Source organism: Dermacentor andersoni, chromosome 3 (assembly GCF_023375885.2).
Source record: "Dermacentor andersoni chromosome 3, qqDerAnde1_hic_scaffold, whole genome shotgun sequence".
In the NCBI taxonomy this organism is placed as follows: domain Eukaryota; kingdom Metazoa; phylum Arthropoda; class Arachnida; order Ixodida; family Ixodidae; genus Dermacentor; species Dermacentor andersoni.
The window spans coordinates 74247518-74273782 of NC_092816.1; the positions used below are offsets into that span (position 1 = coordinate 74247518).

General features: G+C 43.5%; 1 protein-coding gene across 1 annotated transcript in view; it reads left to right on the plus strand.

The window, feature by feature from the left end:
• Positions 1-26265, plus strand: part of LOC126545180 (cytochrome P450 3A41-like) — a 48978-nt gene that overhangs the window by 15609 nt on the left and 7104 nt on the right. The window contains exons 5-11 of the mRNA XM_072287208.1: positions 4702-4821; positions 9126-9214; positions 12861-13003; positions 14734-14849; positions 16216-16306; positions 19781-19938; positions 20995-21083. Of these exons, the coding sequence (XP_072143309.1) occupies positions 4702-4821; positions 9126-9214; positions 12861-13003; positions 14734-14849; positions 16216-16306; positions 19781-19938; positions 20995-21083 (806 nt within the window). The remainder of the gene's footprint in view (positions 1-4701; positions 4822-9125; positions 9215-12860; positions 13004-14733; positions 14850-16215; positions 16307-19780; positions 19939-20994; positions 21084-26265) is intronic.

A 26265-nucleotide genomic window follows, 5' to 3' on the forward strand; every position in this document is an offset into this window, starting at 1 on the left:
ATGGCACGCGCTCGTACCTGTTGGTTGGTGATGATCCGCCAATCTGTGGTAAATGTCCTTGACGTGACTGAGCTCCGCTTGTGACTGGAATGTCGCCATAGGAAGCTCATAGGAAAAAGTACTTTGCTTACTCCACCATCCGCAAATACACTTCATTCAGCAATGTTTCTACTCAATCACCTAGTCTTTGACAATAAATCAGTTTTAGTTGTTTTTTTGAAGTTACGTTCGTGTACTGCATGCTCTATAACCAAGCGATCCGTAGCGCAGCTTCTGTTCAGAGGTTGCTGTTGCGATAGTAGTATTCAGAGCACGTGGTTGTCGACTTTTCTGCGCCAGGGCTCGGGTGTGGCATTAGTGCTACTGGCATAGTGTTAAATTTTTATTTTACGATCACTTCGCAACATATATTTTATGTCCATAGAGCTCCTTACTTGCTATTGTCTTATTTCATGCACACAGGCATTTTACACACTTATACAGTGAGTGATTTTCGTCTGCGTTACGGTGATGTTAAATCCCTGACTTCGTGTACCACTATACACGCATTGTACCATGTATTTGGCGCCATTTTCCAAGAACTGGCCCTTGCACCATGAAAACCCAATACTCACCTGATTGTCATAGAACGAGCTGGAATTCGGGAAACTTATAAAAACTTATGGAGATTTGACAGCTACAGCTTTCACCAGACTAAACTCAAAATTTACCACATTTCCCGCATGTCCTGTCTGCTTTTTCGGAGGCCTCCTATCGAGGACTACAGCTCTGCCCTGTCCCTCGTCCCAACTGCAGGCGTCACGTAGTACATTAACTTATGAATGGGCAATTGGCCAATGAACAGTCGTATATTTAGTTCTTTATCAATACTGCAGGCCAGTATAGCACAAGTGGAGTCACAATATAATGAGAAATAAGAACAGATGAAATCATTTGCAACAATACTCTTGGGACAAATATTACAACAATTCTTGTTAACACAACATTTAGGAAGACAAATGCGGTTCAAGGGTTTCAGCAAGGTTAAACCATTAAGCCATAAGGAAGAACTACCAGTTAACTTTTGTAGATTTTCAGTACGAGATGGTCTTCTCACAATGTTACTGCATTGTCAAAGTTTCATGAGTTGTGCTTTATTACACTACGATGGCGTGCTTCATAAAGTACGTTGGGCCTTTGGGGGAGTAAAACCTGATGCAGTCCATCAAATGTATATTCTATATTTTGGAGCTTACTTTATCTTAAAGACTTGCAGAGAAGAGTCAAGCCAAACTTTAAGCAAGCTTCCATAACACTCTGCTGGCAAAATTAGCACTTTAGCAAGACATATTCTTTGCTGGGAGGGGTTTTTACTATTTAAGTCTGTAACTTCACCTCATCAAGTAACGGGGAGAGCTTGGGTTTTGCTTGCAGAAGCACGTGCGATGAAAATACATTATTGATGCACATCTAGACGCGATATTTCACGATGAATTCAGGCATTCAAGACTAAATCATTCAGGATTTGGTTCGCTGGTAGTTGAAACATTCAGAAGACTCGTGGCATCTACTCCAGTGACAGTCGTCTCTTGCATTACATTCTTGTTCAGTGATTTGCTAGGTGACATTTTCAGTAGAATTTTCTGAACTTTCAAGAGTTGGGGTCCACGTGTGCTTCCTCAATGTGTGTTGCCCTACTTTTTTTTGCATAACTCATCCTGATCGGCAGAGGAATACACGTTACCTTTTTGTTTTCTATTTCCTCCAACCTATATTAAAATTTGTAATAAAATCACACATAACTTATCTGTCTTTGTAAATTATCTAAATAGTATCATGATTTCTCAAAATTTACTGTAACACTGCTTACAATTTTATTGACTAAGAAGATAAGAGCAGGATTATCTTTGTCGGCTGCAAGAAAGGAACCGAGAGGAATATTAGGAATGTTGATGGAATCCTTAATATATTTTTACCTGCAAGCATCTCTGAAGTTTTCGTAGCCTGCAAAAAAAAAACATTATTGACGAAATACAGATAAAGAAACCATCGTGTGTGCTTCGCGAACAAGCACACCCCTCTCGCATACAAAAAGGCCGAGCGTACTTTACAAAGTACGCCTGCGTTCATTTTCTTGCGACGTTATAAATATGCATTGTGTATGGGATTTCATGCGTTCATCATATAAACCATTCTTTTCTAAAACTTGCACACAAGCTTCAGCTTCGAGAAGCATTTGCTATGCTTGAAAAAAAAAGTGGTGCATGTATAACAGCACCTACAATGTTCAGCAATTCTCGATGTTTGACGAAGAATAGGTCGAAAAATTGTACAGCTGACAAAAAACTACAATGTCACCGCCTTGGCAGGACCCTTCTCAGCATAATGGCATATTAAGGAACACTGTATGTTTCTTCTATAATTATTTGCAAATGACAAGCATGCTGTACTATTAAAAGTACGCTGGACACTAATGGGTTAACATTCTCGCGCACAACTTCAGAGACAGTTCCAGTCCAAAACTGTTCTCGGGAAAAAAACTGTTTGAATACTTCGTTTTTGACAAATATTTGTTGTAGAGAGTGTTTGTGAGTGTGGCATGTTGTTCTTTCAATAGACTTTAGATATGAGGACACAGGTATATCAAGCTTCCCAGACAAAATATTTCGCAAGAATTTTAGTCGGCTTATTTTTCTGCGTACAGCTAACGTAGGAATGTTGTGTGCACTCATGAGTTCTGTTACAGAATCCAGCATATTATGTTTAATAAAAATAAATATAACTGCTTTCCTTCACAGCCGTTTTAAGCACTTTATATGTTTATCAAGCACCGCGTGTGTGGTGACCGGACATGTAATGCGGCAAATGTGGAAGCCACGCCTACCCCTGGCAATCGGTATTTTCCTTGAATTTCATTTTCCATCTCCTTGGTACTGTTACATTTCAACTAAAGGAAACAGTTAATGTTCCCTTCGCCTTCCTTGAATTGACTGTCTGTTGGCAGTTTGCATGCTTTTACGAACTTGTTGACCTGGCAGTCCGATGCATTTTGGTAAACCAATCAAGCAGGAAGAACAGTGGGGTACCGCGTTTGTTTCTTGTACGCTGAAAAGCGTAGCCGTGACAGCACGGAAAAATCATGAGATGGGTACTTGAAAGGATTTAAAAAAAATTACGTGTTCCGGTCTTCATACATGTTATTTCAATACGAAATAGTGAAGTGGCACATTATGTTCAAAAACGAAGTGCGTACAGAAATGTCACTTCGTTATTGATATGTCTGCGTTTTAGAAGGGAGTTTTAGCAGAGTAGTACCATAAACCATCTGCCACTTCCTTTTAACGCTTTCGCGTTAAAAGGATGGGCCCAGATAAGAGCCTTTGCGTGTAGACACTGATATCATTACGAACTTACTAGATTATTTTTATCTGCAAGAAATTTAAAAGAAATTGCCTGTGGCCGATAGCACAACCTTAAACATTGATGAGGCGGCCATTGCTTCTACGAGAAATAAAAATACTTATCTGAATAATTCACATCATTATACTAAATAATATTTATTTATTTAACTAAGAGAAAATATTTCAATCTACGAATTGTAACTAGTGCGTTTGCAGGGCATAACGATGTGGAACGAATTCTGAGGATTGCACAAGCTTCGAGATATGCACAGACAAACTTGTGATAATAATGCACAGTTGTTCCACTTCTTCATAAAAACCTTGTTTTATGCATTGAAGCACAAAGGTACCTCGATTATTATCTAGAAGCTGGTGTCGTCCTGAGAACTTGCTCCAAGTGGATACACCTTGCGAACTCACCGGCTATAATTCACAGATTGAAATACATGCCGTAAGGTAATTATTTCACAAATTAATTAGTGTTATTAGGTTATTTATTTAGTTAAGCGCTTTATTTTCTCGTAAAATTAATGGCCGCGGCATCGTGTAATTTCGCTGAAGCGTTAGAATTCTGCTATCTGTCGCAGCCATATTTTAAATGTTTGGTGGAGCAACAGACAGACAGACAAAGAACGTTGATGGAGTCCTGAGAAGCACCGCACTTAGAGCAGCACTGCGGGCCGCTCCCACGTGTAGACGGGGAGGCCTAGCCTCACCGCCGCATGATGGGCTCTCTGGACAGCCTGGAGCTGTGGGAGAAACTAGGAACTCTTGTTGGCAGAGCTCCACTCCTCCTCGGTGACTTGATTAGGTCCTCATAACGAGGGGCACCGCCAGAGCATGTGTTCTAAGCTGCTAACTGACCCGCAGTCCGGGCAGGTAGACTCGAAGGCATCCGGGCCACTAATGCTGAGGAAAGCTAAACTGAGATATGACTGAGATAGTCTGCAACATTTTGAGCGTGATTGCCTGAGACAAGCAGAGCTTTCTGTGCGGAGGCGGAAAAGCCCGCCTGCCCATTTGATATGCTTGGTGACTTCGTTAAAAGTGAATACAATGTCTTTAAATTCCCCGCACCCATCCTGCAGACATGCGTCCCACCAGGCGCTGCGGAGAGTTAGAGCGCGTGCCCAAGAGGGAGCAGTATCATTGAGGTTGGTGAGGGAGTCTAGCTGAGAACCGAGACCAGCAAAATGAATAAAAAAGACCTGATAAGTAGAGAACATTAGCGAAAAGCCTGATAGAAGACGTTGGTGGTTCCAAAAGGAAAAGGACGAAAATCTTAAATTTTTACTTTGATGGCGACTTCTGTTCCATGCAGTTAGCACAGACCGTGGGAAGTGATGTTTGGAAGAAGTCCATCTTTAACTTGTCAGGTGAGGAGTGGAAGAAAGCGCGAGCCATCTTCACCCCGGCACTCACCGCAGCAAAGTTGAAAACGGTAAGTATAGAGCGCAATCGCTCACATGGTAAAGCATTAGACAAATACTTCCTCACACTTATGTCTCAGTATAAGCTGTGGCTTAAGACACTTCCGATTTGTCCATTCAAATTTGTTTACAGGTACGAAAGACACATTCGGTAGTTTTTTTTTTATTTAAATACGTCTGATGTTTCTCAGTGCTTTCGGCATGTTTGACGTTAAGATACGTGGGTTATTAGAACGCGGAACCACCAAAATACGCGAATCCCGTGCGTGCGCGTTCCTGCTGTGCGTGCAGCATTGTAGCGCGCCTGAGCTACTGCAGATCGGCGCGTTCATAGAAAAAAAAAAGCACTGACAATTACGATACTCCCCAATCCAATCTTCATCATCCAGGATCCATCATCAAGATGGAGCCTCAAGGCTCCATCTCGCGGTGTGAATTGCCTACACCTCGCTCTTTCGCAGAGGTTATAAAGTTCTCGCAATGCGGTACCTCTGATGGATCATGTTAATTGGTACACACTCTAACTACTGCAATCACAGCGATGACACTGGGTTCAACAGCGTACGTCGTTTCGACCTCAGCCGCATCATCGTGCTGCGCCTGTGACTCACGCTCGCCAGTCGAAACCGTCATTTCTGCATCTACTGCCTATTGAGTTGTAGCGAGGATGCGCTTGCGATCTCCGTGCGCGGTGTGTCAGACACATCCAGGCACAACTCTTTCGCCACTCCTGCAACTCCGGTCTGCGCAACTGCTTCAAATTCATGGCTGAGTTGAGTGCTGCTTTTTCAACTACAGTACTGTATGTCTTTACGCTAACGCACTGTAGGCGTCAAGGACAGCTTCTCCCTGCTTTGTTACCTGCACTGGCAAAAGCGTGGTAGAACTCCGTGGAGAATAGCCTCGCGTTGACCAAAGTTCGCAGTCAAGAATCCGGCTTGGCGTAGGCCATCCCGGTGCAGTGTTGCATCTCAGCAGACTACCAGTTGATGTCGGATCCCATAGTTGCCAGAACTTGTTAAGGACGGTTCACCCAGGATCGCGGAGGTATAGCGTGAGATTGGCGGTCGGGAGCTTGACCAGCACGGAGGGGTTCATGCAGAGCAAAAGACGATCTACACAACGAGTAACAATGACGAACCTTTCATTGCATGGTTATTGAGCGGTAAGCTCTAGAAGCTCCCTCATGGAGAACAACACACAGTCAAGCTGAACGCTCTCCACGCTCGCGGTTGCCACTCGGTGTACGGAAGCAAGTACAATGAATTGTCTCTCACTAGCCCAGCAAAGGGAAAGGCACTGGCGCTCACACACAGACACCACCGGCACCTTCCTTGCGGAAAAGGAGGAGTATGAACGAATGCACACGCTGAACATGCTCGCTGAAGGGAGCTAGCACTTTGGAACCTACGCAGACATTAGTGAGTGATGCGGGCCTCGGGATAGTAGGCGAGAATACGCGCAGAAACGCTAACGTCTTTTCGGCGCTGCGGCCTCCTAGGCATTTTTCAATGCTTGCGGGTGGCCCGGCGTCTTTAAAACGTCTCGTCTTTCGTCGTGGCTTAGGCGGCGCACCACAAATTATTCACCCACAGGCCAGTCTCAACAGGGTGCACTGCATGCTTGCTGTCATAGTGAGATAAATGCAAGAGAAAAGGCTTTACCCACCACAGACCAAGATCGTCCGTGCTAAAAAATCCAAAATTAAGAAAACGAAAGCAAAGCAAAGCAAAACTGAGAAATTGGTATCAAAGCCGTGTAGCCAGCGTAGAAAGTGAAAATTTTGCCGCAACGTCAATCGCGAACACCGTGCAAGTGCTTATTGAATTCCTACATTACCCATGGATGCGAACTTTTGAGCTACCTGCCACACATTTTGTTGATTTCGGCGTGTTTGGAGTACCCAGAGAAATTTTTCCTTTCTATCTTGATGTGCAAAAGGTATCAAGAATGAGCTTAATAAAAGAAGAAAGATATTTCGTGAAAATTTTATCAACAATAGGGGAAAGACTCAATGCAGGAAACCGGAAGTGGGCGTCGCCCCAAGTCACCTAAGGCTTCGTTTCCAATTTCCGTAAACAGCGTTCACAATATGTGAGTGTACATTTCATTTGGGAGGTGTTCATCCTAAGTTGGTGTATCGTCAGGCGTGCCACAAGGCTCCGTCCTTGGGCCGCTCTTATTCCTCATTTTTGTTAATGATATTTCTGTGGGTATTTCATCGCGCATGCGTTTATTTGCCGACGATCGTGTTTTATATCGGCAGATTAGGGTCGCAAGTGACGGCGTTTCTTTGCAGGACGATTTGGATCGTATTACAAGGTGGTGCCAGAAGTGGCAAATGACGTTGAATCCAAAAAGTGTGTGCACATGCGTGTTTCCAAAAAAAAGAAACAAATTGAAACATCTTACAACCTGAATATGTATGTGATTACTACTGAACCGATATGCAAATATCTTGGTGTTGTTTTATCGCATGATTGCTCATGGAATGCTAATATTGATTATGTTGTTGGTAAAGCAGCAAGGGCTCTTAACTTTATCCAACGGAATCTAAGATGGGCACCCCAGAATTTAAAGAACACAGCCTACCTCACCTGTATTAGGCCGATTTTAGAGTACGCATGCCCTGTATGGGACCCGATGCAGGCCAGGTCTATAGATAAACTTGAAAAATTCGGAATAGAGCTGCGCGGTTTGTTTTAGGGCGGTAGAAGCGCACAGACAGCTGTAGCGCTATGAAAACGGAATTGGGTTGGGAATTGCTTTCATTACACAGAAAAAAACTGCGGTTGAAGTTTTTCTTTTGTATTTTTCATGGTAACACTGGAATTGCTTATAATAACTACTTTTATCAGCCCAATTACATATCCAGTAGAAATGATCACCGACACAAAGTGAAAGAGTACCGTGCAAGGACAACTATGTTTGACAATTCCTTCTTTGCGATGACCATCAGAGATTGGAACCGGCTGCAAGAGACGCAAGTGTGCTGTATAGATGAAGAAGTGTTTTATTTAAGTCTGTAACCCCCCCTGCTGTAAAGCCTTTCTGGCAAAGCGGGGCACTCACTGAATAAAGAATAAAAAGAACTTGCTTTATGTCACATCTGTCACCCCACGGCAGGTGGATATCTTGCATCGGCCTCTCTCCTCTTGTGTCAAACTTTTTCATCGTCCAGTCTTTCTGTTCTAAACCAACAAATGACGCCTGCGGCAAGTCATTGAGTGTTGGGCGAAGACATTTAGATACAAACCAGCAAGAAAATGTTCTTTTTTCTGGCATGATGCATGTGTGCAACACATTTAAATTATTGGTTACCACTTACCGCCACTTATAGACGCCTCTTTCGTTAGTGAAGAGAGCTAGAGATCCTGCGCTCTCACGAATTGCCATCGAAGTGAGCTACTTCACGTAGATGCTTTCTAACAAGTGCAGAACGCCACCTAGAACAAGTGAGACAACTTGAAATGTTCGTGCATGACGCCCTGCATAGCCTATTGTCAGCATAGACTTTCTGTACGTATTTCTAGCTATTAAAAGCGGTGAGGTTGGCCAGTTGGCTGCTGAAGCTTGCATTCATGCTTGCATAGCGATCTTAATACACACGCACTGAACGAAGCAAGTAGAGTGGATGAGCACTAAAATTCTTCACGTTGGTACTCTAAGAAATCTGAAGGTAGTGTGAACCCTCTTGGGGGTGCGGTTTCACAGATGAGGTTTCTCTTGATGGATCCACCGTATCTTTACATAGATTAACCGTTTAAAACGCGAAAAGACGGCGACAAGCAGAAGGGAGGGTACATGCGCTTGCCACCGTCTTTCCGCGCTCTAAATGATGAACCCGTTCCAACTCGCACCCTTACTGAACGAGGTATCTAATAAATATTCGCGTGCACGTCCGCTGTATCCTTAGACACTTCATTCACTTTGTTGTGCGCATATCTCATAACAACCTAAAGAAAACCTCATATTGCCTTATATACATGTAGACCCATTTGCTCTGGCTATTATGGGTTGTTGAGAAGGAGAATTTTGACAAATATATTCATACGCATAAGTTTTATTATACTCTAGGTTCTAACAGCCAGTTTATAATATTATGTACTGATTCAGGGCGTGTTTGAGGACAGCATGCTCAAAGATATTCACCGTCTTATGCGCTGTTCTCGCCAAGAGAAATTGTCCATATTGTGGGCCTCAGTTGAAGAACAACCTACAATATCGCACAGAGAAAAAAGATTATTCTAAGAAAGGCACTGCAATGTTGCTTTTATTCTAAATACTGTTTCAAGACATATTTTTTCAATTCCAGATCTTGAACAAAGTAAGAACCATTTCCGGAAGGATGACATCACGAGTCATGGACGCGGCTACTAAAAACAAACCTGTGAACTTCTATGAGTAAGTTGGCATCAAACGCTCTGAGCCCTTTTTACTTTCGTTTGTGTATCCTAGACAGTGACAGTTGTTTCTCCAGCATATGAACATGTCAGTCTAAGATGCCGCTCAGTTCACCCTCGTAACCGGCGGGGCCGGGAGACAGCAAGAGCCACAGGAGCTCTGACTAAGGGCACCTCCCGCACAAGCAGGCAGACACCTGCTTGTCCTTTCCTTCTTCTTTAATAAATGGTTTTCCTCCTCCTCCCTAATAGAAATTGTTTCCCAATATAGGGGAAGAGATTAGGATTGATGAGAGTCACAGTAGGATTATGAAGGCAATGACAGATTTGCATGTGGCACTGACCAGCATTTTACAACAGGGAAGTAAGTACTCAGAGCTTTTCATTATCATCCAGGAGAGGTCGATAAATTCAGTTCTGGGTCTTTTTCTCTCAGTGATTTTCTGTTCCGGCGTGGACATTCTGTTCCTACTTGCTTTATATGCATATGCGTTACGTATTTCCTTGTGGCCTGTCGTATTGCTGTTTCTTTTTTACTTCCATTTTCCTTATTTACAACTACCTTTTTTATTGCCCCCTTCCTAAGAGAAGGCAGGTTTGCGCTCTTCTCGGGGGCAGTTGCCAGCCTGCTCCTTCCCTATTTCCCTCTCTCTGTGTGTATCTTAGTTCTCACAGCAAATAATAATAATAATAATAATAATAATAATAATAATAATAATAATTACCATTAATAAGTCACAGCGTGGCGGCTATCAATGCACAGTAGAAAATATTCAAGGACCAGTTTTGTGGCGTGGCTAAAAAGGAATTGAGTAATTGAGAACAAATAGACTTTCCCGTTACAGACCTATATCTCCTGTATGCTCTAATTATACTCAGCATAAAGTTTCTGACAGTCTGCAGCAGATAATTAATTTTGATAACGTGAAATTATTCTGCTCTACTGATGCAACTTTGTCTTGTTCAAATTCTGGGCATTTCGGTTTTAGTTTTCTGGAAGGACTTTGCTTTGACTAAATGCAGTTGACTTGCTTGTCCGTACATTTAGCGTTTTCTTTGATCATTTTATTACCACAAGTTGCAAACGTTTGTTGATTCATGTCCCATGTAAATGCTACCGAAAACTGTGCTTTCTCAGTGAAGCTTTTGCAGGTTGTGTGGCTATACTCGCGCATTCCTTACCACAAGTTAAGGCAACCTCTTATTCGGCTAGCTGGTTCATACATCCAGGATTCAACAAGCGTCTGCTCGTCACAATGGCGGAAGAGAGGCAATGGGGCAGGCGCTACTAGAAAGAAACAAGATAATTTGATCCAGAAAGGATATATATAAAACGTAGGGAAGGTGCGCAATACACGCTTCGCATAAGCAGAAAGAAATATTCAAGCATCTTGAAGTCTAGCAATGCTGCTAATCTCAGCAGCTTTTCCAGATACCTTTGCTTCCTGCTGCGCAGTAGGGAAAGTCTTCACTAAAGGTTAAGGTTTTCCTGCGTGTTATCTAACGTATGTCCCATTGCACTCGCTTGTGTCAAAGAAGGGTTAGTATTCACAATAACAATAAAGCCTGCTGCATATCTAAGAAATCGTACGATTTCCTCATTGTTCAGAGCCTGGTAAAGGTTGCCGTCGAATAAACATTTATCATGATTGATTTCTGTCTCGTATCTCTCTATTCTGTTCTTGCATAAATCCGCAATACTTACCAACGATGCCTATAACTCCGTTTATTAGTTGTGTCTATACACACACAGAACTGCCGGAACCATCAAAAGAGAAAAATCCGCAAAATTTAGAACGTGAGCACTTGGCATAGTTTGGAAGCTCGATAGTTGCAATAACAAAATATACATTGTGGGATCTCGATCGGTGAACAAGGAACACAACAACACATTGCAGTGTAGACGAGTGAAGGGACATTTATTGCACCGCCATACAAGAATTTAGGCTAGCCGATCTACGCAAGAAATAGAACACGCCGAAGAATCGATGGCTGGTTCGACTAACCAGGCAACCAAACCAGCAGCGGCAAAGTCGCTAGCGGGCGCATTGTTGCGAACAGCGGCGCATTCGGCCGATTGAAAAGGCTCCGCGGGTTTCTCAACGCGCGACACCGTCCTTAAGCTGAACACAACGAAGCAAGTGCAATTGAAACGGTTCTCGCGTACCGCATACAACCTTTCCGCTGAGTTCTCGTAGGCGCCGCCATGTTTGATCACGTGGTGTTGCTCCATCACTTGCCTTCACTGCCTCTGTTTACTAAGTAAGAGCAAGACACCGCTTTGGCGCAGCGAGTAGCTATATTTGCATTTATCGCCGTGAATGACTGTTGTAATGGCGCGCAAATTTCGCTGAAGCTTAAGAAGACATGTAAATATCGCATACTCTTTCTTCTCGGCTCGTTCGGCGTAGTCCAAATCATCTACGAGCATTGCCATAGAGTGTACTTTCTGGAAGGCGGGGATGGAAATTGGTTTGCGCTTTCAGCCGCTTTAATAAATCAGGATTACTGTCTTTCCTTGGAATGTACCCGCTTTTGTTTTTATCCCAGTAACCGGTTATGCTGCGATGTTATTATGATATATTTCGTACGAATTGGTGAATGTGTCGATTGCGATAGATGTGTTGATGCCGCACTCCATGCTTGAAACATGCTTTGCTTTGAAGTTATTTGTAGCTTATAAAAACAAAGTAATATCGTTCGTCACTCGTTTACATTGCCGTTCTTGACGAAACACTTAGCATCGAACAATCTTACGTGTCATAAGGTCACGTTGCATTGATTGTGAATAACGACAATGAAACACTGCAGGTCACGAAAATAACCAAGTATACGGTGAACGCGTTGGTTGTCGACTTGCGGCAACCGCAAACCGGCAACCACAATGTTGCTGACCGTGTTGAAATGAACTTAAAGCAAACGCAAACTCTGTGCAAGCGAGCAGGCGCACACCACGAGATGCTATTGAGGTGAGACACGCAATTAACGTGATCCTGAACCTGCCTGTGTAGGGTGGCGCCGTCTATGTCAAGCGCCTGCAAACATAGCCGTTCACGCACCGTAAATTTTGTATCAAATTTTTCTGAATTGCCATGCAAAATCTCTGAAAAATAAACGGTATAATCTTTCTACTTTGTTCATACGCATGACCTGCGCATTATTTCTTGTTTTTGTATAACATTTTGAATATCTGTAGCGTTGCCAAATGGGTCGCAGCAACATGGCGGCACCTTCCCGTTGTAATTTTTTCGTTCAGCTTTTTTTGTAAATTAGTATAGTAACCTTATAATACACGCCGTCCGATAATGTTAGCATCGGAACACTCGTGCCATCTCATACTTCTGCGCAACCACAACATACTCTGACTTCGACACTTGTGTATTGCCGGGAAGCCGCATAAAAAGAGAAGGGAGCTATGTAAGGAAGACATCTGAAGACGTGACAGAGTCGAGCGTCGCCACATTAGCTTATGTAACAACTGTTACCCGCAATATTTGATGCTGCTGTTACTCAAAAGGATCTCATATAAGGAGAATGACCATGCGCATTAGTGAAAAAGTGAGTTGCCAAAACAAATTCGAGACATTCAACGGTGCTGAATGTCTCAAAAAAAAAAAAGAAAAAGGAATGAGAACTTTCTTTTGCAGACTTGCAAGCAACACGGCGCTAGAAATTACAGCTGCGTTGAACTATAGTGTCGACATCGACAGCAATGACAAGAATCATCCCCTTATGAAATGTATTGAAGCCATTCACATGGGTTCCAGTGGATGGAGAATCATAATGTTATGTGAGTATTTGGGATTTCTTTGACACGAGGAAACACGTGCATGCATCACCGGATCAGTATCAATGTAATTATAGTTGCCTCACAAACAAATAACTATTTTAGCACGTTTTCCGGTTGTAGGAGCTATGTGGTTCTGATTCTCACCGGCACAATGGCGTCATGATGCGAGTGTGATCTGAAGACGATCGAATAGCAATTTGCGGGGTGTCTACTCCAAACCTCCCTGATTTCACAATGAAATAAAAAACTATGTTACAATGATACCTGTACTTTGTGGCATCAATATTAATCAACTCAGAAGATCTCATGTTTTCTGTAGAAATTTACGTCGAAAATTTCATTGTACAGAATCGGTGACTTCGTTTCCGCATGCCACACCACAAATCGGTCTTTTTTTTAAGATGTTGACATTTGCGGCTGCTATTCAGCACCTGAAATAACAGAAAAGGTTAGAAAAAGTCAACAAAAACCTTTTTGAATTGCTTTACATTGTGCCACAAACCACAGGTTCCTATATTGGATAGTTCTTATTTCTATTTTAAGTGTGGGAGATTTCATGTGAGTCCCTGTATCTTTGTGGGCACATTTTCATTAGCTCGTGTCTTTGTTTACCTCTGCACCACTTATAGCAGTGTGTCTCGTCTACAAAATCAGTGTTGTCATGAAGTGTTGTTTTGAAGGCGGCACCATTAAGTGGCGAGGTTTGCATTTCAGTCTATAAATGGCTGTTTATTTTCGTGTAGAAAAAAACCGTAGCTCTTTCTTTACCAACCAAGATATAGTGGAAATTGAAAGCACTAGTTATTCTCTCACAGCGGTAAAAATATCCACGTCTCTTAACATGCCGAACTTGAATCTTTGCTAATTCGCATCTTACTGAAGCAAGAGTTCAAAAGCGCATAATTTCTGGAAGGTTATCGCTACTGGTGTGCTCCTGGCTCAATTATCCGAGTGGCTATTGCTTTCCAAACCCACTTTGCGAGGTCATGAGACACCTTTCTCCCAGAACCACCGTGACTGGGACACTGCGATCTTCACTTCGGAACCAGACACTCCAGAACTCAAACTTGGCTGCAGATTTAAATTCGAAGTTGAGAAATATTACAGACCTGGTTTTGTACACCAATAAATGTTTATTTTACTTTGAAACAATGTCTCTAGCATGCCTTACAGTTTACGATGCCCAAACACCGCAGGTAAGTGTAAGAAACGGCCATAAATAGATTTTCAATAAAGAGCTTTCTCTCTCTCTCTCATCGCTCTATTCCAGCGGACACAATCTCCACTTTGAAAGCTTCGCCACCAGAAGTTGTTCTCTTAGACGTTGCTCTGAGCTTAAGTCTACAGTTCGCGCTGTTAGGCGGCACAATACACTTGTTTAGAATCACAAAATACCTACTGGCCTCTTATTTTCTGGCTGTCGAAGAGGCAATCGCAATATTTTTTTGCTAGAGGAACGGCCCTTAGGAGCGACAATGAACGTTCCGTCACAAAGGATTCGTATAAAAAACTCAGATTTCTCATGTAGCTTAACTGTGTGGATGCCTGCTTGAGAAGCTTATACCGGAAGGGCGCTTACTCACCCGTTAATAGAATTGCATACTTACTGCGCCACCATCATGTACTTTCTGGCAACACAAAAATATTGGAGCCTGCACAATATACCTGCGCATACTGCATCGTCAAAAGAATGAATAAAAATGCTGCACATTGTGCTTGACCTCTTCCAGTTCTTATGCCGACTGTGTACAAGGTTCTGCAACCTGATTATCCCCCTAAGTCAAGTACTGATGTATTCAAGGCATTTGTCTCGCACTTGATTGAAGAAAGGAAGTCAAAAAACAAGGTAAAGTGCCAAACTAGTGGACACTAGTTTTCTTAGTGCTTTCAACTTTGTGCACTTTCGCCCTACATATGAGCAACGCAGTTCTGACAGAAATCTGAAATTTTAGTGAACGTATGCATGATTGGGGCACCCTCAACATTAGTTAAAAGAAATGGAATGTGTAATCCACTGGGAGCTTAAACGAAGCCCTCAAGGCCCGATCCAAATGACACGAAGAGAAACGTGCCTATTACGCGTGCAGAGATAAAAGGCAGAGTTCACTAAGCTTTCCGTTCGGAAGTGCTGTTTCCCAATGGCCAGCCGCCTTCGCGAATGATATTGTCACAGTTTGTAATGTGGGAAGAAGAGCACGCTGATGGTGGCCTTGGATACGACAAAGCAGAGTTTAGGTTTTTTCGCTGCTCTGCGCATGTTAGCTCTACAATTAAAAGCCATCTGTATATAGATATACGCTTCTTTCCTTCCTTCCCGTCACAATATGTTCAGCATCAGGACTGGCTGTAATTTTCTCTGGCAGACAATTCTATGCTACGAACTTTCTTTTTGTAAATACGCGCGCAGTCTCATGAAACTTGCGCGCGGATGTAGTGTTGACAACACCCTTGAAACCATTTGAACGTGCTAAATGGACCCTTCAAGTAATTAGATTCGTGTCAGTAACATGTCAGCTACGTGGTTCCTCGCAGCCACATGGTACATATTTCGGTGCAGTATTTCTAGTGTAGAGCGGGAGCATCATTTCAAGCCACGCGATGACGATACTTTAACCAACAAATGGCGTTTCAAATGAATAACGCAGTAACAATCCAGAGGAATAAATTTCAGCTTCGCAAGACTTCTCTTGATAAATTTATGAAGCTTCTTATTTCGGCTCGCCTATTGCAAAACCTCATAATTCACTGGGCCACAAAGCTCATGATGAATGATACCAGGTTGAATGTCCAGCTCGGCCAGTAGTCACAAAATATTTGTATTGCTTTGCCGAGTGAGATCGTAAGAGATCACAAGTGCTGCTTTCGCAGAATATTCGAGATCTTCCAAACACTGTGATGGTGCATAATAGCAAGGCTACGAACTGCTTCACTTTGTATATAGGGTAACTGTTGCTTCGGAAAACGTTTTGTCTCTGGACGACATTTGTGTGGCAGCGCTATCTTATGTCGAAGACACTTTGCTAAAACATATCGTAGGACCATTCAAAAGCTCGCGCCGGCTGGAGAACAAAAACTGGAACCTTAACTGTTTTGCTGAGTCGTTTCAACTGCATAAATTTACCAGTGTGGTAAACCACTGTTTCTTTAGACTACTGAAGTAGAATTTACCGCATTGGGTTGCTCCCTCACGTCTTCAATTTCTTGGTTTGCAGGAAGAAGACGACTTCCTTCAGGTGTTTATGAATGCTGACTACAACTGGGAAGATAACGCAGCAAATAAAGCCGAGAATGCTGACACTAGGAGTAAGCGTTGTCTGCCTGACGATAATGTTCGTAGTGATATTGGTGGAAAGACACCGAGAAACCCCCGTCCTCGAATTACATGCAGTCTGTTTTCAGAAATCCCAGCATACAGAGACTGCGGTGCTCGTACTGTCTCCCACAGCTTTACGCTTTGCATACACTCTACAAACATGTGGTTAACCCCAACACGTGCTATAGATATAAGTTCTAAATGCTTATGCATTGCCCGTATGAAATGTTTTTAAAGTCAAGTGAATGAGATGGGCTGCGAAACGCGGGGCACAAAGTTTCCGCGCAGTGGTACTGGTTTCAGGTATTCTTTCGCAAGTGCAACATTTTAGCACGATTCCTCTTTAGATTTACTAGGCCTTGCGGTGATGCAGAAAGAGCGTGAAAGTGTTGTATGCGTCATCTCTGTGGGTGTTCCGTCCTTTGAGCCCACATTTTCTTCAATGCCGACATATGCTACAAAACAGAGTGGTATTTTTTTCGGTAATGCAGATATCTTCCCGATAGTTGTCCCCCCTGCTTTGGCGACATCAGGTTTCTGTAATTTAGTTCCGCACATAGGAGCGGAGAGATAACAGGTGCCTGTGACAGCGGCCAGTATTTTAATAAGTGCATAGGAATGAAAAAAAAGAACATGGAGAGTTGACGGCCGTAGCCCCCCAAAAGTTATTCTTAGGCTAGATGATTCCCATTGGGCAAATACAAATGAAAGGTAAATTCAGGTGAACTCAGGGAACGATTGTGTAGCACGTGCGTAGTGGTTTGCCCTGCGTTCTAGTTTGTTAGAGGAGCTTCCTTCACTCAAGCGATGGTGTTATGCGAGCAGAGAGTGGCATAAACAATTTGAAAAATAAACTCTTAACTTAAATGCTTTATTGCCACCGCTTTTCCGGTTAGCTAAACTTCAGTGCAATTTAGAACGTACGGAAATTTTGCGAACAACTTTTTTTGTGTTGGTTACACGCACTTATAACCCACAAAGGGTAAGTTAACCCTTAACAAGCTCACCACATCACTTAGACTAAACATAAAGTTAAACGGCTTCTAATACACATAAAAAACACTGCTATTCCCATTTTTGTTGATCTGAAGCAGAACCTATAAAGGAGGTACGTACGTCACCAGACATCTAATTTACTCGTATTCTGGCGAACACTCGGAAGTTCGGATGTTTTTCAACAGTCTATAGAGCATGTTCTAAAATCAAAAAGAAAACTTATGACGATGTATTCACTGTTGTTAGGGACTTTGCGGAACGCTGCGGTGAACGTTTTCAGAGCGCCCTTCAAAGTCTAGCAAGTGTGCCTTGGGAAACGCCAGAGGCAGGTGCGCGAAATCTCAACGGTAGCTAAAGGATGGCAAATTAATTCTGTGGAAGGCCCCAAGGTGAAGCAAAGTACATGAAATAGACATATTTTTTCCTTTACAGCCTCGGGCTGCAACTCGGGTGGATGGCAGTTTTCCCTTTCAACTAAAGAAGGAGTTGTGTTTATGCGGTTTAATATTGTGTAAAAAAATGCAGATCCAACAAGTACAAATATTTAAAGGGTGTTCTTTAGCTGCGCGAAAGGTTTAAAGACTGCCTATGGCAGAAAGCACAACTCTAGCCCTTGATCTAAATTACTCGATGAGGCGGCCATTACTTCTACGTGAATGTTCAATTTAATGATTAACGTAATTACTCTAATTAGCTTTTAAATTAATTACGTCACGCCGGATATTTCAATCTACGAACAGAGTTCGCACCGCGTATCCCCTTGGAACAGATCCTCTGGACAGCACCGGTTCCGAGATATTATTTTTCACAGTGTCTGCCGAAATGCATTCTTGTTCCAGTTACCTTTCTGCTTCAATGCATCAAACAACGTTTTCCATGCATGACAAGGTAAAGTACAAATCAGGCTACATAGGCAGCATTTCACATTATTCATTGAATCAGTACCTAAAGCTCCGAAACAACTCACAGTGGAAATTTCGAATCAACCTTCGCGACTGTATGATTTTATGTTTCGTGTGCCTCGCGAAAGTACACTGAGGCCACTGATGTTTTTAATTTATATGCAGGTGGTTTGGCCTATGTTATCAATGGTGCTGTACGTAAACGAATATAGCCGATAATTGCGTTATCTTCAAAGATATCTCGATAGTTAGTGATCACACAATTTTACAACAAGATTTGAAGGGCACTAGTGAACGGTGTGCTTATGGGAATACAGAAGCGAAATAACTAATATTGTGTTGTTACGTGTAACGAAGGAAATCCCAAGTCAGAATACATACTGATTGAATAAGCTTCATTTACTGGAAGCGCTATAAAGACAGTACCTCAGTTTAACACTCAGCAGCAATCTAGCCTGATTTTCGCCTGTATTGTTCTTGTTTCTTCAGCAATATATAAGTTGTGGTTCTTAACGAGACAACTTAAATCGCATGATTCTTGTGGTAAAGAACTACCTTACAGCTATTCTACTGCAGCGAAGCTGTATATAGCTAGCCGATTCGTCCGTCCGTCCATCCATCGCCCGTACGCCGAAAATTCCTCCGACGCAACCCCATGCGCATGCGTGACAAAAAAAAAAAAAGAGAGAGAGAGAGGCGCGCGATTGGCTCCGCCAGTAGTGACGTCGTTCCTCTCCGTCGCAGCCAAGCGCACTCGCAGCAGTTTCTCTCCGGCTCTGAAATGGGTAGGCCACGAGTCATACGTACTCCTGAGCAGCAGGCAGCTTTCGATCAGCAATGCCGCGAGCAAAACGGGGAACGAACTCGTCTACGCCGTGTCGATGCTGTAACCCGGTCACAAGAAGCTCGTGCAACCGTGCGCAAGCAGCAACTGCGTACCGAGGATCCCGCAGCCTACCAAGCCGTCGTGTAATTAATCGTCGGAATCAACCCAGTAATAACACCGTGGCTGCACGTTTCAACTGCGCAGGTTGAACATATGTACGGAGTGGTTGGGCACTGGCTTTCTAAAATTAAGTATCCTGCTTTCTTTCTGGGATCCCTGCAGTGAATAATATGCGAGAGAACTGGACGTGCTAAAGCGAAGACAGTACGGTTGGATTGAAGTAAATGTAGAAGTGCTGACTGACGATCTTTTTAATGTACCAACATAATATTGAGTCGCTAGGATTGCGGAAGGAGACATGAGTGTTTTTTTTACACGACACACCGGTTATTGTTTTTGCTTGACTGTATTGAGGGAAATATTGCAGCCGACCTCCAAAATGAGTTTGTCCTCACAACACTAGAAAAAGGTAGCACAGTTGGGAAGAATTGCTGGCGGCTGTTTTCTCTAAGAAAAAGATACTTAAATACTGACTTTATCCTAGAACAGTTGCACAGTCACGAGCAGTGTGACATTCCTCCACTTATTTTTTGGGTTATTCAATCTTGTAACGCTACAAAGTTGTTTCTGGTATTGTAAAAGAAAGAAACGTCCAAAGCTTTTGTAAACACATTTTTCAGAAATGTCACTTGAAGAGATAACAGCCCAAGGGATAGGATTCTTCGTTGCTGGAGTAGAGAGCGTCACGATGGCCCTCAGCGTTACCACATACTACCTGGCTCTTAATCCTGATTGTCAAGACAGGGTCATTGCAGAAATAGACAAGGTGCTCACAAAGGTATGAAACGAATACATTGCTGTTTGCTTGCATAAATCATGTACTGCATACACGGCTGCACTTCTATAAAAGGGATAATTGCTGAAAGTTATCGAATGACGCTGTCTTAGCTTTTAATTAAGTGGCGTTGATCGTGAAGTAAGTTTTTACTTCTTAACATCTTATTCCGATAAGCGAAGCCTAATGTGAATTTTGGATGCACCAGCCCAAAATTCTATTTTAAATGGGTATCTTGTCAGGCATTTTGATCAGGCTTTTATGGGGCCCTATTAAACAGTAGCTGGAGTACTGCGTTCAGCCCGTGCAGCCGTTCCACGAAGAACCGCGTGTAAGCAGAGGTAATGCACTTATGCGTGCGGAACTTGACAATCTTGACACGAGTGAGGAGCTCGGCGAAACATCTTCGTCTTCTGTATGAGTAACGCCGTTAATAGTTGCGCATTGCCTCATGGCTCTGACGCTTTGCCACCAAACAAGTGTTGGCGGGTTCATATCTAGACCTTCACCGTCGCATTCTTATAAGGTGAAATGCCAAAATGTTTGCGTCCATGGACGAGGGTGCGTGTTTAAAAATCCAAATGGTTCAAAATGGAGTCTGACCAACCAAAGCCTTCGCCCACTCCAGCATTGTGATGCCCCATTCATCATTGTAACTGTATGCTTTCTTGCGCTCTTTATTGTCATTGTCTGTCTGCCCTACAAGTATCAGCCATTCGTAATTATATTTTGCTCTTCTCTTTTTGAGGGTTAACTTGACTGCACGCGCTCCCAAATTCGGGAAAACATCATTTGTTTCTGGCGTTGCAGAAGTGTCAAAGAGGAAGCTCGTAACTTTTCATGCCTACGCGCTTATACCTTTGGTGTCCATTATGATGACTAGAACTACAAGCACCCTCAAATACCTTTGTGCAATGGATTCCGGTTAGGATACTTACAGAGTTCAGAAAATGAAACATACGGAGAACAGGCGAAAAGCGCCTGCTCTCACTGCCTTAAATCTACTGACTTTGGAACTTAGAGGGTAACGACTAATATACTTCTTTTTTTTTCTTTCAGGGGGAACTCACATACGATGCTCTGCAGGAGATGCCGTATCTCGATGCTTGCTTCAAGGAGGCAATGAGGCTTTGCACTCCCGATCCAATGTGAGCGCCATGACAACGCGATGCTATACTGTGTCTGTCAGTTTCATTTGATGACTCTCTGCACAAAACAACGCATGAAGATAGCACGTTATTATGGTAATGTGTGCCAAGTATAAGAGCTCCCGACATAGCACAACAAAGGTGGCTCAGCGGAAAACTGACTAATTTTCTAAGTATAGGCCAAACCTTAGCTCTTCTCCCTAAGTATTGAAATACATGCGTGCTTAGATTGTGATGATTGTGCCGTCTCGACAGCGGTGCGCCTCTGCATCACAGGGGACTTTGCTCACATTCATTTATCAAAGTAACGTTTTAATACCTTGTGTCGATCAGAAACTTGCGATGTTGTACACAATGTGTTGTGCTTGCGTACGCTCAACACACCTCGAAAGTGAGTCAAGTCCCCCTATAATGCTAGAAAGAAATATGTTACGGATGATGTGACCGAACCAATGTATTTCAGCACAGCTGTCTAATGCTCTAGTCAATATGCTACAATCACACGCATGCTTCTCTCGCGCGAGAGTCGTTCTTTCAAATGTCTGGCATGTGCGTCACGGGCCAGATTCTCGATTTCTTTACCCTTGATAGCTTGCATTATGAGACGCCGTGTTAAACTGGTTTCCCATCGGTACCGGCCCACATTTGATGTTAGGTGATAGATTACCTCCAAAGTGGATGAAATCCCACAATAATATTATCGCATTAAGCAGGTATGTGCTGCCTTGTAAGTGCTTTGTAAGCTTTTGAACCTATCATTGTAGATAATCATGAATAGCTCAAACTTCTCCTCCGGCTCAAATAAATGGTTGGCTCGGCCTACGTAACAAAAGTGGTGGAAATGCTCCTTAATTCTGCAGTCCTCTTGCGCTCTTCTCCTCGTTGGAGCTCCTTTCGAATCGCCGGTCGCGCCCTTCAACTACAGACCTGATTTTATGCACATGCCAAGGCGCCCCTAGAGTTGCCAACGCAACCTGCTGCCCTTCACCCATCCTCACAATGATATTGAATGTTTTGCCGTCCTTCATGGCCACATCACTGGTGAATGGCTCTATGGCTGAAACTGAGCAAGTGCCTTCATTCAGTCGAACGAGCCTCAGTCGATACAAGATGTCACTTTCTCTCTCACTGGCGTAGCGAAGCTGTGGTTTCTTAACGACGGGTCTGCCTGACTTGATGCGCTGACCTGCATTTACTTAGTATTTACGCCAAATGCTCTCTACAGCCTCTGGCCGCTTTGAGCTCATTAATAAGTCGAAAACTCGTGTTTAACTTTTGGGCGAGTCTTTTTTGCCACACACTGAAGACCTGCTTGACCTATTTTGCTGAGACGACAACAGCTTGATGGAGGTAGAACGCACCCTTCTTATCTTGAGGTCCATTGAATACATTTCCTTTAACGCGCTTGTTGTTAAAACTCCGATAAAACTGGTTGCGATAGGAGCTCCTCGTTTCAACGCCAGGGAAAAATACAAGCTATTCGACTCAACGTGGCGTCTGTAAGTCTCGAATTCTGGTGTATGATGCTGATCTCCAAGCGATGATTCTCAATACCGTACGCGGGAACTTTCAGGAACATAATTAGCGTCCCTACCACCCACAGCGTGGATACAGCCTAGTCAGCAAGGCCTTCGTGCATACATCTTACAATTCTGTCCCAGGCGTCGACAGGAAGAAGGATGAGATTATGCTCATCGTCTTGGCGCTGTAGCTGGTCACCATTTCCCTCCTCATTCAGCCTGCAGTTACTCCATGCAGTAGATGTGACACTTCGTTTGTGCACTTCGGTACGTCGCGCTATTTCACCTTACCGCAGTTGTTCGTCACGCCATCGCGCCACCACGCTGTCCAGCAATTGACCGTCGATTGGGAAAAATAAATATTTATTTTTGTTTTTGTTTGTTAAACTGTTTTCTTTTTATCTACGTCAGTACCTGCCATCAACCGGGCCAATTCTCTTTCCATGTGTGCTGCAGATATCCCAGCAGATGAACCAATCGGCCTAGGCTTCGCTGTGCCTGCGATTTGTAATGAAGTGGGCAAAGTTTATCATGCCCGGGTTCGGACCTGTGCTTCACGGCGCGAATAGCGCTCTAATCTTTACTATCGGACAGTGTGCTGCTGGTGCTTTCAATGACGGCATGCGCTACTACACCGAGCTCAGCATCTTCGCCACAGATATTCGTCAATTATCCTTCGTCGTATCTTCCACTCATTCTGCCTCAAAAATAATGTTGCGACCGCTGGCTTTGTATCACCGGCACCACACCTCTCTTCACTTCATACCAATCCAAGTATAGCCTAAAGAAATCAGAAAATTTCCGTCCCCATTGTGCTTCACAGCAGCATCTCACCGATGCTTCTAATACGCCACGTACGTCCGCGTCTTCTTCCTTGTATTCGCTAGTGTAAGACTAAGACCAATATAATCATGAGCTTCTAACGGCATCATCGACGGAGTTGCCGTGGTTGTTGCTTAACCCACGCGAGCCATTTCCTCGTGGACATTTCTTGCAGCCTGAACCATACTTCCCACAGTCGTGTTCTTATCGTCTTGAACCCTCAAAATTAGCCTCAGCTGCTGCGGGTGGGAACAAACGTTCTTGCTGAAGATACCAGTGTTTTTACATCTCCCGGAGCTGGAGATGATTTCAACCGCGCCTCCGTGCATCGACACTTCGTCACCTTTTCAGGCTACCAGCATCTGTAATGAGACTTCTACCAGCGTCAGAGCTTTGCTATCTTCAATGCTGCAAGCATTAGCCACTTCGACGTCTACTCCCACGCCTAAGGCTGGACATCTGTGGTTGCGCACCATATTGAAACCGGCAGTTCCCATATCAAACGTCGCAGCCTCTGCCTTGATTCTTCCTCGTAGTCAAAGATAATTGAATGAAGATATAATTTCTTGTTCGCCGGTCCACAACATAATTTATGCTTCCAACAACCTCTTTGGTCGCGCACGTAACCAAAAGGATGGCTGAGTATGATTTGGCGAAATAATATATCGTACGCTAAATAATAACGCTCACCAGAATACCTACCCTCTTCCCGACGTCTACGACGCTTTGGACAGGCTGCAGTAACCCGCGTAATCCTTTAGGAATAGATTGATGCCTGTTTTACTTAGCATTCATGTATAATTTTTTTTACATTATGCAATAAACATTACATTACATCACGTTTGATATAGACTATAGATACATAGAACTATTTGTTTCATATATTCATTATTGTTTGCATGTTATTTCATGTTTCTCCTGATCAGACTAACAACAACAGTTCAACTTAAACAGTGATAGGATAGTTACAAGTATATGGCCATAGAAATCACGAATAATTGCATGTCCTCCAGTGTTGCGCAACGAATAGGCATGGTGCATTGTTTGGACGTTTCTCCCGAGGAAGCAGTGCCGCCAAGACGGTGACAGCTGTGCCCGTCACCGAGTGTGACGGGAAAACAAGCACCCCAAATTGGCAGTGCACACTCTTTGGGTGTCTCCCCCGAGGCGTGAGCGCCGCCCAGACGGTGACAGCAGTGCCCGACACGCACTGTGACGGCCGAACAAACGGCTTTACTTAGAAACGACAGCGTCCGTCACCTTCCGTTGAGGCGATAACGAGCGTGAACTGTTTCGTCAAAGAAGTGCAAACGAAATCTGTTTCCAAATTGTCTCGTCCTTGCTTTGAAGGTTGGACATCAGAGGCGGAGTTCTGTGAACTGTACGACACCTCTGATAGGCCACAACAAGGTCATCGAATTCCCTTGTGTAGGGAACTATAGCAAGAAGAACGGCTTAAAAAGGACCTCTCTAGTGGCACTGAGAGGGCGCTGACTAGAATTTGGCTACTTGTTTCAATACGTAAATAAACCTTTTTCTTTCGCTCCTACTCCAGTACGAACTCATCCCTATGCCTGCATGATGCCTGGCCTGATGGCTACCAGAGGCATAACACCGGAGAGAAAAATGAAATTGAAAGCAAAACTTTCTGTCCATTTCACAAGTAGATGTCATTCACAACGTGGCTGCATCAAGTATTATGATAAGATAAAGTAGCTTACCACTACAGAAAGCTGCGCAAGTTGGTAAAATGTATCGTACAGAAAGACGGCGGAATGATACGCGCACACTGAATAAAGATACACAGCACAAAAGCCGGTGTTCATATTTATTTATTTATTTTTAATTTATTTATTTGTGATACCCCCAGGGCGCTTCCTTGTGAAGCATTACAGATGGAAAGTTCTACAAAATATTGTCTGTGAGCCGAACCTACAGAAACCCGTCCGGATCTCAGGCTATGAACCTTACGTGTCATCGACTTGTAATGACATTAGCAAAGTTATCATATACATACGGTGTGAACTGACCTACGTTGTTAATACAGTGAGGCGAGATGACAGTAATCAGTATGTCTGTTTGACCGTGGAAAAACAAACTTACGTGTACATTAGTGGGCGCTTACCCTTCGCCATCAAGTCGTTTCGATAGGCAGAGACTGAGTGACTATATAGATGCGACTCCTGGTCCATGGGTTGTTGTTGGGGACTTCAACGCGCATCATTCATTTTGAGGAAGCAACAAGGTAAACTCCAAAGGAAGAAACCTTGTTTCCTTTGCTTGCCACCATCAACTTTGCTGTCTAAATGATGGCAGTCGAGCGTTTCTGCGCGGCGAGACGTACAGTAGTTGTTTAGACTTTGCTTTTGTTTCTCGATGCCTCATTCACTGCGTCTATTGGTTCACAGATAAGACACCCACGGAAGCGAGCATATTCCTATCTACCTGAAGATAAAAGGCCTAACGAAATTCGCTCCATCAAATTTTAAACAAACAATAGATTGGCCCATGTTTAAATCACTTATGGAAGACGCATGCCACGAAGGCTTTTCGTCCACATTAGAATTTGAGGTTGCCAAGACTATGCAGGATGCTATGCGTTCATTTCGTCCCCTGGAGAAATACACAGATTTTGATGCAGAAATACAAAGCCTCCATGCAATCCGCCGCAGAGCGGAGCGACGGTACAGACGGAAGAAATCGGTCTGTGACCTTAGAGGGGCGGGACGCATTCAAAAGAAAGTTCTGCGTCGCCTTGCTGTACTGCAAAATCAACACTGGAAATAATTTTGTGAGTCTCTAGATCCGCGTAAACCTCTGTCGGTTGTCTGCAGAACAAT